Genomic DNA, 13,719 nt, shown 5'->3' with positions numbered 1-13,719 from the left:
AATGGATTTTATACAGAGCCTGGAGAAATTATTTACTGGGGTAAGACTGAATGTGGAGGGTCAGGGAAACTAGACCATTGTGGGAGGAATGGTGAAATGATGAGAATGTGTGTGCGCGCGTGCATGTGTACGTGCAGTTAAAATATGCAAAAATGATAATGACATGAATGTCAATGAGCATGGTCACAAATCCAGTGAAGAGATGGGCTGGTACACATTGGGTTAGGACTTTTTGAGTGTGTGGAGACAGGAAAGAGAATGCTACCCTGCTGGTCAAAGGAAAATGCATATGCAAGAATATGAAAAAGGCAGGAGTTAACTTGTTATGTCTCTGCACAAATACCAGGAGAATCAGAAACAAAGGGATTGATACTCATCTGCAACTGTCACCTAGTGATTATTACTATCGGAGTCCACTAGGAAGTTAGGGTCTTATCAAGGGAGGCCATATATCACCACACCAGCTTTAATACCTTATCTTAAACTCATTCACACTCTAGATGCATTCATCACTTCAACAGACAAACTGTTTTACTTACTGCTCTGTGAGAGAAAAAAAAATTAACTGTCTTCCCTTTCTTAAGTGCAAGCAAACTCAATTTCCACGGATGCCTCCTTGTCCTCTTCCCCATGTTTATAATGAAGACTTCCATCAACCAGTTTTCTATAACATCATTTCAGCAGTTTATAAACTTCTATCCTATAACCTCTCTTTCTCCAGTATTCATTATTAAAAAACTATGGAAATAATTGTCATCTTATAGTAAAACTTCATCATCAACATCATCAAATTCCTGCAATGTACCCTCAAGGGGTGTACAGGATATAACAGTACTACATGAAAAATTTACATCATTACTAACTTCCTATCTACAATTTTCCTCCAAATCAGTCTGTTGCTTGTCAAGACTCCAACATTATCAGATCTTATATTTCTATCGTCTAAGGCACTTTGTACCGTATCAATCCACCTATATCTTGGTCTTCCTCTAGGTCATTTTCCTGCCAACCTGGCAGAGAACACTTGTTTTGCTAATCTTTCCTCTCCCATTCTATTTAAGTGACCATACCACCTGAGATTAGCTCTGCTAACGCATTCCTGGATGCTGACAATGTCAAGTTCTTTCCTAATATCCTCATTTTTAATATGATATTGCCGTTGATGCCATCTGTTCACGCCTCTAATCTTTCTCAGGACTCTCATATCTGCGGTCTCTAGTCTTTGGTCAAGTGTTTTACTTCTGACCCAGCTCTCAGATCCATAAGTTAAAACTGGTTTGAACACTGTCTTGTATACAGCTAATTTAGTGTTCCGACTAATTTCTCTCTTATTCCATATAAATTTATTCAATTGACTTCCCACCATTCCAGCTTTGCTGATTCTGTTGTCTATTTCTATATTTAATTTACCATCTTCAGTAAAAATCGTACCTAAGCAGCTGAAATGTTTTACTTGTTCCACAGGTTCTCCATTCACAACACAGTTGACATTTTCAATAATTCTGCCTATTTTCATTGTCTTTGTCTTTTTACTGCTGACTTTCATACCATATCTATTACAACAGTTATTCATTTAGTCAGAGAATCTTGCAGACTTGTAGCGAATTTATTTAGAAGTATAACATCATCCGCATAAAGCAAAGAGCTGACATTAACATCTCCAATTTTGATATCAGGTTTAATACCACATTCCTTCATAATGTGATCCATATAGATAATGAATAACAGAGGGGATAATGTACATCCTTGTCTCACACCAGATTTAACATAAACCATCTTCCTGTACTTCCTTCAATTCTAACTGCTGACACACAACTCAAATAAAGACTAAGTATTGCTTGATATAATGCCCCATTGACACCATATAACTGCAGCATTTTGAATAGCTTCTCTCTTGGCACCTTGTCATATGCCTTTTCTAAATCAACAAAACTTAAATACAGATCTTTGTTATATTCCCATGCTTTCTCGACTTTCTCGTAAGGTGAAGATCTAATCCTGACAGCCTCTATTTGGCCTGAATCTAGCTTGTTCTTCACCAAGCTTTTCTTCCACAATTCTTCTCAACCGTTTCTCAAGTATACTTGCATAGATCTTGCCAGGAACACTCAGAAGGGAAATACCTCTGTAATTCTCACATTCAGTTTTATTTCCCTTTTTATATATGGGTACTATGAGAGCTCTACTCCAATCATCGGGAATTCGTCCCTCTGTCCAGGCTTTCTGAACTATGCAGTGCAGCCACTGTAAGACTTTTATACCACCATACTTCAGCATTTCTGGTCGAATATCATCTACTCCTGCTGCCTTTCCACATTTCAAGCCTTTGATGGCTTTTTCTACTTCAAGTATGGATATGTATTCCTGACTGCATGCCTGGTCAGTGTTTTTTATCACTGCTTGTTTCATTTAGTAGTTTTTCAAAGTAATTACTCCATACTTCAAGGATTTCTTTTTCTCCTGTTTTCATGTCACCTTTATCATCTCTAACTCCTTTTACAGCACTCTTTCCTCCATTCCTAAGCTTCTTCAACAACCTCCAGAATATTTTGCCACCTTCTTGATATTTATTTTCTATATTCTTGCCAAAGTCCTCCCATGACTTTTGTTTAGCTAGTTTTACACACTGTTTACCTTTCTTACATTTGTCTCTGTATTCTGTAAGAGTAAAAGCTGACTTATTTGCCAGGAACTTTTGATATGCTTTCTTCTTTTCCTTCACTGCCTCTTTAACTTCCTGTGTCCACCAGGGATTTCTGATTTTTTATCCTTGCACACAACCTCACCACATGCCTCTCTGGCAGAATCAATCAATGTTTTCTTCAGAGTTTTCCACTGAATCTCCAAGGTTTGATTCCTGTTCTCAAACTCTTTCATTTTCTTTTCAATAATCTTTGTGTATTTTAGTCTACAGTTCACATCTGAGACCTGCTCAACTTTTAATCGCTTTAAAACTTTCTTACATGTTATTCTTTTCAATATGAAATTCAATTTTATCCTGCTCAAGACTAAATAGTGATCACTTCATATTTCAAATCCTCTGTACACTCTAGTGTCCTGCACCAGGGAGAAAACATCACTATCAACAATAACATAGTCAATGAGACTATTCTTATTCCTAGCCTCTTCTCTCCATGTGAATTTGTGCACATTTTTATGTTGGAACATGGTGTTAGTAATAACCAGTCCATGTCCTGAGCAGAAATCCAACAGATATTTGCATTATTATTAGCTTTGCTCTTTTCTCCTAATTTTCCCAAAATATTTTTGTATGTCTCACAATCATTTCCTACTCTGCTATTTAGATCCCCAACAAGGACCAACTTTTCCTTTTTCATTGTGTCAGTAGCTTTCTCTAGAGCCTCAAAAAATTCCTCCACTTCTACCTTAGTAGAACCTTCTGTGGGACCATAGGCACAAATAAGTCTCATTGTCCAGTTCCCCATTCTCATATTTGCTCACATTACTCTACTTGAGACTGACTGCCATTCAAGAAGATTAGCCTCGTATATTGTGTTGAATATTATGGCTACTCCTTCTTTTCCTTGATTGTCATTGCCTGAATATAACATTTTGTATTTATTGCTCAGAATGATCTCACGAGTTTTGGTCTTTTTTGTTTCAGTCACCCCTATTATGTTGTCGATCTGGTACTTATCTAATTCCTTAGCTAGCTCCATTTCTTTGCCATTCAGGCTTCTTACGTTGATAGTACTGATCTTTAACTCTGGTGATGTTGAGTTGGGGTTTGTTTTCAGATTTGTTCCAGTAGCTGACTTTTCGCTGTTCGCCCTGGTTCCCTGGCGAAAACAACGGGGGCCTTGTTTAACCGCGCGACGCCCCAGCCGGCATGAAATTTTTTCATGTTGTACCATCATTTTTTTATTTTGGTTTAACCAATAAGAATACAATTTGGTCGGCTAAATCCCAAATTGCCAGCCCATCCTCGTTCGTTCAGTATCAAAGTAGATACCCAACAGGGTGCACCATGAGAAGGTGAGGATTGGACATTAGGTCAGAAGCCCTGGTCGGTTCTCCGCATTCCTTTAAAGGCTATGTGGAGGTCTCCTCTCAGTTATACAGCTTTGACCCTTAAGCACCCCTCAGTTTAATATAAACCAAGATAGTCACCCCACGTTTCGATCTTCATATCAAGGTCATCTGGAGTATACACACATACAAAGAAACAAACTATGTTACAATCTACATGGTATGCTAAAGTCACAGTAATCTGGGCAAGCAACCATTAAAACCACTGGACTGACCTCTGGTGAAAAAAAAAAAACTTACTACATCAAAGCTAGAGTCCTGTTATTATTATCTATTTGGTTACAAATCAATAAGAGATATATTAAGCTAGAGAGCAACATGCTCTCAGATAGTTACATAAATTAGAATAAAATGGTATAGATGGTGGCATGGGCAAATTCCAACAATCTTTCACCATGGGGTGTTATGTTCACTTAGGCCAGGTGTCGGCAAAATTTTTAGACCATTGACCCCTTCATGGAATCCTTGATCCCCTCATCAAGCCCTCATCATGTTAAATAAATGAATAAATGTTATCAATAATAAATTTCTCAATTTAAAAATAATAATTCCTTCACCCTTTTACTTCATTACTGTTTCTTGATAAGAAATATTTAAAGAATTTAAAGAAAATACTTAAAGAAATTTATAAAGAACATTAAAAATTTTAAGTACATTTTATTGATTTACTTGGAATGGTTAACGAGAAGAATGTGCGTGTGTGATGAATAGTAGCTAGTTGGCATTGCATGTTTACTAGGTGTTACTGAAAATCTGTTTTAGGTGTTTATTGACCCCTATACATTTATCGACCCATTGGATAGCCACATCGACCCCATTGACCACTTTGTCGACCCCTGATCTAGACCAAATATGCCACACTTGGGCCTAACTCTTATACTTTTTCTCACTTTTGCATTAATGAAAAGTACATCTCTCCTTGGTAGGCAGTCAAAAACAGTCTGTAGGTTTTCATAGAATTTCTCACTCTCTTCATGTGGGGTGCATAAACTACCATGTTTGACACATTGGTAGGATGAGCCTTAAGTCTAATACAAAGTATCCTGTCATTAACAGGATTATAACTAATAAGGGCTCTTGCCTGAACTGTCCTCAGTATCACAGCTACCCCATGATGCTATGAGTCACCACCCCTGAATAAACAACTAGCTTACCATCCTGTATTTTGAAGTGACTTTATCCATTTCATCTGGTCTCTGTAATTCCCATCAGGGCCGCTGAGAGGGGGTGACATCTGAGACTTTTGTCACTGGCCTGGCATCAGAAAGGGCCCGACCGTCTAATAAGGACTCTTATTAGACGGTCGGGCCCCAAATGTATCACATAACTGTGTTTATAATGCATGGTTTTAATTCTCGTAATAATACAACAATGATAAATAATAATGGCATATCGAGAATGATACTGTGTTTTGTTTTAGATAGACGGCTACGCTCTTTAGATCGCCGTGAGTGTTATAGCGGGTGATGACGTCAATAGGCGTTCGTGCAAGGTTGTTTTGCATTTGGCTGCGCTAGCCAGTAATTGCATTCACAGTAATGTTCCCTGCCAGAATGCTTCGTTCTTGTTATTATTTTAACAGGCGAAGGTTTTGTTATTGTTTGTAAAGTGTGCAACTCTATAGTGTAGGCCATGCACTAAAAAAATGAAACTACATATTCTTATTAATTTGATTTTTTAATTATTAAAATTATATTTATATTATATTGAGCCCTGTGTAGCTCAGTGGATGTGGTGCTTGCCAACCACGGTGCTTGACCGCACGAAGGAAGACTAGGTTTCGAGTCTAGTCGGCGACTAGAAGAAATTTTTCTAAGCCTTTTTTCGACCGGTTCCCGAGTTAGTCGATCTCTGGCACGGGCAAGCAGGTTTTTCCTCCCGGAAACTCGGGTTTTTTGTCCTGTAAACTCAAGAAAATCGACCGTAGAACCCACATTATTTCAGACATTAAATATATTGTGTTAGGGTTAGGGACCACACGAGATGGCGGCACATTTGAGCCGTCTCTCTTCACTGAGTACCGCTTAATTAGTGATAGCCTTGGGCCATCTATCTCTGATTGGTACCAGTGGAGATTGAACTGCCCACTCAGTCTCCAAAAGTTAGATAGGGCTAATTGGCCTCGCCTACTCCCTGTATACGGGAATAAAAAGGCATTAGCTGATTTTCTTTTTTTGATTTTTTTTAAAATTATATTTTTAATAATAACAATTTGACCAACAGAAATGTATCATCATAAATCTGGAAATCAAAACGAAAGGAGAAAAGGGATTTACTACTGAAATATTTGAAAACGGGGTGCTTAAGGGTCAAAGCTGTGTAACTGAAAGGAGACCTCCACATAGCCTTTAAAGGAATGCGGAGAACCGACCAGGTTCTCCGCATTCCTTTAAAGACCAGTTCTGACCTAAAGTCCAATCCTCATCTTCTCGTGGTGTACTCTGTTGGGTATCTACTTGGATACTGAATGAACGAGGATGGGCTGGCAATTTGGGATTTAGCCGACCAAACTGTATACTTATTGGTTAAACCAAAATAAAAAATGATGGTACAACATGACAGAATTTCATGCCGGCTGGGGCGTCGTCCGGTTAAACAAGGCCCCTGTTGTTTTCGGCAGGGAACCAGGGCGAACAGCGAAAAGTCAGTTACTGGAACAAATCTGAAAACAAACCCCAACTCAGCATCACCAGAGTTAAAGATCGGTACTATCAACATAAGAAGCCTGAATGGCAAAGAAATGGACCTAGCTGAGGAATTAGATCAGTACCAGATTGATATAATAGGGGTGACTGAAACAAAAAAGACCAAAACTGGTGAGATCTTTCTGAACAATAAATACAAAATGTTATATTCAGGCAATGACAATCAAGGAAAAGAAGGAGTAGCCATAGTATTCAACACAATATACGAAGCTAATCTTCTTGAATGGCAGTCAGTCTCAAGTAGAGTAATGTGGGCAAATATGAGAATGGGGAACTGGACAATGAGACTTATTTGTGCCTATGGTCCCACAGAAGGTTCTACTAAGGTAGAAGTGGAGGAATTTTCTGACACTTTAGAAAAAGCAACTGACACAATGAAAAAGGAAAAGTTGGTCCTTGTTGGGGATCTAAATAGCAGAGTAGGAAATGATTGTGAGACATACAAAAATATTTTGGGAAAATTTGGAGAAAAGAGCAAAGCTAATAATAATGGCAAATATCTGTTGGATTTCTGCTCAGGACATGGACTGGTTATTACTAACACCATGTTCCAACATAAAAATGTGCACAAATTCACATGGAGAGAAGAGGTAAGGAATTAGAAAAGTCTCAATGACTATGTTATTGTTGATAGTGATGTTTTCTCCATGGTGCAGGACACCAGAGTGTACAGAGGATTTGAAATTGGAAGTGACCACCATTTAGTCTTGAGCAGGATAAAATTGAATTTCATATTGAAAAGAAGAACATGTAAGAAAGTTTTAAAGCGAATACAAGTAGAGCAGCTCTCAGATGTGAACTGTAGACTAAAATACACAAAGATTATTGAAGGAAAAATGAAACAGTTTGAGAACAGGAATCAAACCTTGGAGATTCAGTGGCAAACTCTGAAGAAAACATTGATTGATTCTGCCAGAGAAGTATGTCGTGAAGTTGTCTGCAAGGATAAAAAAATCAGAACTCCCTGGGGGACACAGGAAGTTAAAGAGGCAGTGAAGGAAAAGAAGAAAGCATATCAAAAGTTCCTGTAAAATAAGTCAGCTTGTGCTCTTAGAGAATATAGAGACAAATGTAAGAAAGGTAAACAGTGTGTAAAACTAGCTAAACAAAAGTCATGTGAGGACTTTGGCAAGAATATAGAAAATAAATATCAAGAAGGTGGCAAAATATTCTGGAGGTTGTTGAAAAAGCTTAAGAATGGAGGAAAGAGTGCTGTAAAAGGAATTAGAGATGATAAAGGTGACATGAAAACGGGAGAAAAAGATATCCTTGAAGTATGGAGTAATTACTTTGAAAAATTGCTAAATTAAACAAGCAGTGATGACAGCACAGTGATAAAAAACACTGACCAGGCATGCAGTCAGGAATACATATCCATACTTGAAGTAGAAAAAGCCATCAAAGGCTTGAAATGTGGAAAGGCAGCAGGAGTAGATAATATTCGACCAGAAATGCTGAAGTATGGTGGTATAAAAGTCTTACAGTGGCTGCACTGCATAGTTCAGAAAGCCTGGACAGAGGGACGAATTCCCGATGACTGGAGTAGAGCTCTCATAGTACTCATATATAAGAAGGGAAATAAAACTGAATGTGAGAATTACAGAGGTATTTCCCTACTGAGTGTTCCTGGCAAGATCTATGCAAGTATACTTGAGAAACGGTTGAGAAGAATTGTGGAAGAAAAGCTTGGTGAAGAACAAGCTGGATTCAGGCCAAATAGAGGCTGTCTGGATCAGATCTTCACTTTATGAGAAAGTCGAGAAAGCATGGGAATATAACAAAGATCTGTATTTAAGTTTTGTTGATTTAGAAAAGGCATATGACAAGGTGCCAAGAGAGAAGCTACTCAATACGCTGCAGTTATATGGTGTCAATGGAGCATTATATCAAGCAATACTTAGTCTTTATTTGAGTTGTGTGTCAGCAGTTAGAATTGAAGGAAGTACAGGAAGATGGTTTATTGTTAAATCTGGTGTGAGACAAGGATGTACATTATCCCCTCTGTTATTCATTATCTATATGGATCACATTATGAAGGAAAGTGGTATTAAACCTGATATCAGAATTGGAGATGTTAATGTCAGCTCTTTGCTTTATGCGGACGATGTTATACTTCTAAATAAATCTGCTACAAGTCTGTAAGATTCTCTGACTAAATTGAATAGCTGTTGTAATAGATATGGTATGAAGGTCAGCAATAAAAAGACAAAGACAATGAAAATAGGCAGAATCATTGAAAATATCAACTGTGTTGTGAATGGAGAACCTGTGGAACAAGTAAAACATTTCAGCTATTTAGGCACAATTTTTACTGAAGATGGTAAATTAAATATAGAAATAGACAACAGAATCAGCAAAGCTGGTATGGTGGGAAGTCAATTGAATAAATTTATATGGAATAAGAGAGAAATTAGTCGGAACACTAAATTAGCTGTATACAAGACAGTGTTCAAACCAGTTTTAACTTATGGATCTGAGAGCTGGGTCAGAAGTAAAACACTTGACCAAAGACTAGAGACCACAGATATGAGAGTCCTGAGAAAGATTACAGGCGTGAACAGATGGCATCAATGGTAATATCATATTAAAAACGAGGATATTAGGAAAGAACTTGACATTGTCAGCATCCAGGAATGTGTTAGCAGAGCTAATCTCAGGTGGTATGGTCACTTAAACAGAATGGGCGAGGAAAGATTAGCAAAACAAGTGTTCTCTGCCAGGTTGGCAGCAAAATGACCCAGAGGTAGACCAAGATATAGGTGGATTGAATACGGTACAAAGTGCTTTAGACGATAGAAATATAAGATCTGATAATGTTGGAGTCTTGACAAGTAACAGACTGATTTGGAGGAAAATTGTAGATAGGAAATTAATAATGATGTAATTTTTTTCATGTAGTACTATCATATCCTGTACACCCCTTGAGGGTACATGGCAGGAATTTGATGATGATGATGATATTTGAAAAACGAAGAACACCAAGATATTGAAATTTCAAGTAAACAATGTACTAATAGTTTAACTGCTGACAAAAGTAAAGAATCTTCTTCACCTGGACTTGCAGCAGCTAATGCTGAAGTGAACACTGAAATAGATGCAAAGGACAATTTAAACCTTCGAGATAAAGAAAAAAAGTTGCTTGGACCTGGAATTGAAGCAACAATCAGCACTACAACCGGTGCAGTTGGTAACAACGATTTAATATATGAAGAATTTACTTCAACTGGAGGTGAAGCTGAAGCGACTACCAATTTAGAAGCTACCGAAGTTATAAATTATGAAGATCCAGGTACTTGGCTAGATTTCTTTAGTGATGTAAATCGGCAATTAATAGTTGTTAAAAGACTAAAATCCGAATTTGAGTTAAATGATATGGTCAAGTTAATGCCAAAAGATTGTAAAGGTAGAAAATTTTCTTCATATTTACTTTATTCTCAGTTATCAAATGGCCGTGATCAGTTAGTTCGTGACTGGTTACGCTGGAGTTCAAGCAAACATGCCTTATATTGTATTACTTGCCTATCATTTAGCAATGATACAAAAAGTAAACTTGTCAGTGATTTAAGAAAATCAGAAGGGTTTTGTCCACTAAAACAAAAATGGCAAATGTTACATACACGTTTGCCTGATCATGAAAAATCATGATCTCATAAAGAGTGCTACTTATCCTGGAGGCAATTAGAATGATCTCTAACTGGTAACGGAGTAAACAACAAAATGGAAAATTTAGTTAATACGGAAACAAAAAAATTTTATGAATTGCTTAAAAGGTTGCTTCATGTAATTTTATTTTTAGTGTCCAGAAATTTATCATTTTGTGGTGCCAATCAACAAATTGGTAATCCACATAATGGGAACTTTCTGGGGATATTAGAATTAGTTGCACATTATGATCCCATACTAAAAGAACATTTACAAACGGTAAAAGAATCTCAAAACACCAGCCAACGATTTCAGGCCCATTATTTATCGTGGCAAACTCAAAATGAATTCATTGACATTTGCAGTAATTTTGTATTAAACAAAATTTTAAGCGAAAGAAAGAAGTCCATTTATTATTCAATAATTTGTAACTCAACTCCAGATTCGTCACATATCGAACAAAATGTTTTAATAGAACGATATGTTTTCAGAGATTCTTTAACTCAAAATTGGATAATTCTTGAAAGGTTTATAGAATTTCTTGATTTTTATCATAAAACTGGAGAAGAAATAGCAAACAAATTATTAGAACGCTTCAATCAACTAGAAATTGACATACAAGACTGCAGAAGTCAGGGATATGATAATGCTGCAAATAACGAGTGGAAAAATAAAAGGTGTTCGGTCTTTTATCGAAAAAGAAACTTCTCTTTATTCCCCATGTGCAGCACATTTGCTGAACGTAGTGGGCATAAATGTTGTTTGGAAAGGACAATATATTTGGAAATTTGGAGCGTTTATTTGCATTTTTTAGCTCAAGCCCAATGAGATGGCAAATTTTATTAGAAAAAACTGGCTGTTCTCTTCATGGTCTATCTCAAACTCGCTGGAGTTGTAGAATCGATGTGGTTAGACCAGTTGCTCAGAAGTTTCCAAGTGTTTTAAAAGCTTTAGAGGATGTAATTTTGACTGGGAAATTATCAAATGAAAGTCATTCTGAAGCTGTTGCTCTAAAACGATATTTTTCAAGTTTCAAAGCAATACTTTTTGCAACAATTTGGTTTAAAATTTTAGCTTCCATTGATGAACAAAATAAAATATTGCAATCTAGTACCATATCAATTGATATTGCAACAGCAAATGCTGAGTCTCTTCTGAAAGAACTTGAACATTTTAGAAATAAGTGGCAAGATGTTCTCTCTCTCTGAAGCTACGCTTGTTGCAATTCAATTGGGTATAACCCCAAATGTCGAAAAACGGTCGAAAGCGAAGAGAATAAAGCTGGTAGATGAAGAAAGTGCAGATGGGGATGATACACAAGGACATTTTAAAAGAACTGTATATTTTGTTATGCTGGATACAATTATTTTGCAACTTCACATGTGTTTCACATCTTTAAAAAACATTCATAATTTATAATCACCAATATTAAATTTTCAAACAATGAATCATCAAGAAATTTCTGACTTATGCAATAATTTAATAAATAAATATTCGAAAGACTTAACATCATCTCTGAAACACGAAATCTATCACATAAAAAAGATTTATAACGCCACATTTAAAGATGTTATACCAGGACTAGATTTATTAAACACCATTTATAAATTTCAACTTCACGGTGTTTTTCCCGAAATATGTACTTCAATCAGAATTTTTTGCACAATACCAGTAACAGTTGCCGAAGGTGAAAGAGCGTTTAGTATACACTTTCAGCAATAAAGAGCTTCTGTAGATCATCAATGCTCCAGGAAAGATTAAAACGGCTTAGCTTTGCTATCAATAGAACATAACCTGGCAATGAAAATTGATTATGACGAGATGATTAAAGATTTTGCTAACCATAAAGTGAGGAAGTGGATGAGGCAATAAAAATTTAAAAATTCTCTTTTTATTTAATGTTAGTATTTTGTGTGGTATGTAATGTATCGAATTTTGAATTTATTGAACACTTTTTTAAATAAATGTTTAATGTTTTATATGACTTTGTGGGCCCCGGACCACAGACTTGTCACGGGCCCAAAGGTTTTTCTCGGCAGCCCTGATTCCCATGATGGAAATTTTATGCCTCTCCATCTCTTAAGAGACAATATCAAGAGTACCCATCTGTAGACCCCATACATTCCATGTGCCTATGTAAAGTTCACCTCTAAGATTAATCCCATACCTTCTGTATTCCTTGCTCACAATATCGCTGACTTGTGTTGGACTCTAATATACTTCTTGAACAGGACCCTCTGCCTAAGTCCTGAACACAGCTCTGATTCTTCTGTGCAATAACCAATGCAGAATGAGATGTATTAAAAGACAACCATTTTATACATATAACCATAAAAGATTTCAGCTACTTAGGCACGATTTTTAGTGAAGATGGTAAATTAAATATGGAAATAAACAACAATCAACAAAGCTGGTATGGCAGGAAGTCAAATGAATACAATTTATAGTAAAGGAAAGAGGTGTGATGTATGAAGATTTGGTGACCTGTGGTGTGCAAGATAGATAGAATGCCGAGAAGTGTCTGCCTGGAGGAATGACAGAATGATGTTGGAATAATTGGTTCTTCAGCTTCATGATGTCAATGACATGTATGCATGTATACACAATTTATAATCATATTTCTACATTTATAGTTCTAAGCAGCAAGTGTTATATATGTCTACATACTTCACATACCCATAAAACCTTCTTCATCAACAAAAGTTTTTGCAATAGTTTTGTAATATTTCTTTCCTTTACTGGGATTTACAGGTGTTGGAGGAATTGGTTCTTCATCTTCACTTGGAGGAATTGGTTCTTCATTTTCACTTTCACTAAGCATCAGAGCATCAGCAGGTGGAGAGCTCCTGCTTGGACTATGTTCTCCTGACAAGAAAATAACAGAAATTGAAAAAAAAAAAAAAAAAAAATTAAAAACAGTTTCCATTTTCAGATTTCTTTAACATACATTTAATTTTCAAGAATGATAAATTTGCTTTATTCCAACTATCTTTTATTAACTAAAAAAATCATCATTTAATTACATGAAATACAATTCTAAAAATTAATTAACATATTTTCTATTTGCAATGCATATACGGTCTCGTGCATTTATAAGATTTAGACTTGAAAAAAAAAAAAAATTTCTTCAGAAATAAATAAACCAACATTCTCAATATGTAATCATATCAATAATTTGCTGAATTCACAACGCATGCGCTCACCACAACTTTCAATATCAGACCGATGACAATGAGAAGGTTCATTTGTATTTTGTCACAGAGTGTTCTGGACAAAGTTCTTGACATAAACAGGAAGGAGGGAATATTTTCTCAAAAAATTT

General features: G+C 36.3%; 1 protein-coding gene across 1 annotated transcript in view; it reads right to left on the bottom strand.

Annotated features, from left to right (window-relative positions):
- Positions 1-13,719, bottom strand: part of LOC150093409 (uncharacterized) — a 245,584-nt gene that overhangs the window by 23,750 nt on the left and 208,115 nt on the right. Inside the window, exon 13 of the mRNA XM_090413816.1 lies at positions 13,074-13,262. Coding sequence (XP_090269942.1) covers positions 13,074-13,262 — 189 coding nt within the window. The remainder of the gene's footprint in view (positions 1-13,073; positions 13,263-13,719) is intronic.

The sequence above is a fragment of the Typopeltis vanoorti genome, chromosome 24 (genome assembly GCF_054136105.1).
Source record: "Typopeltis vanoorti isolate ZY-2024b chromosome 24, IOZ_Tvanoo_1.0, whole genome shotgun sequence".
Lineage (NCBI taxonomy): Eukaryota > Metazoa > Arthropoda > Arachnida > Uropygi > Thelyphonidae > Typopeltis > Typopeltis vanoorti.
This window is presented reverse-complemented; position numbering and strand designations above follow the sequence as displayed.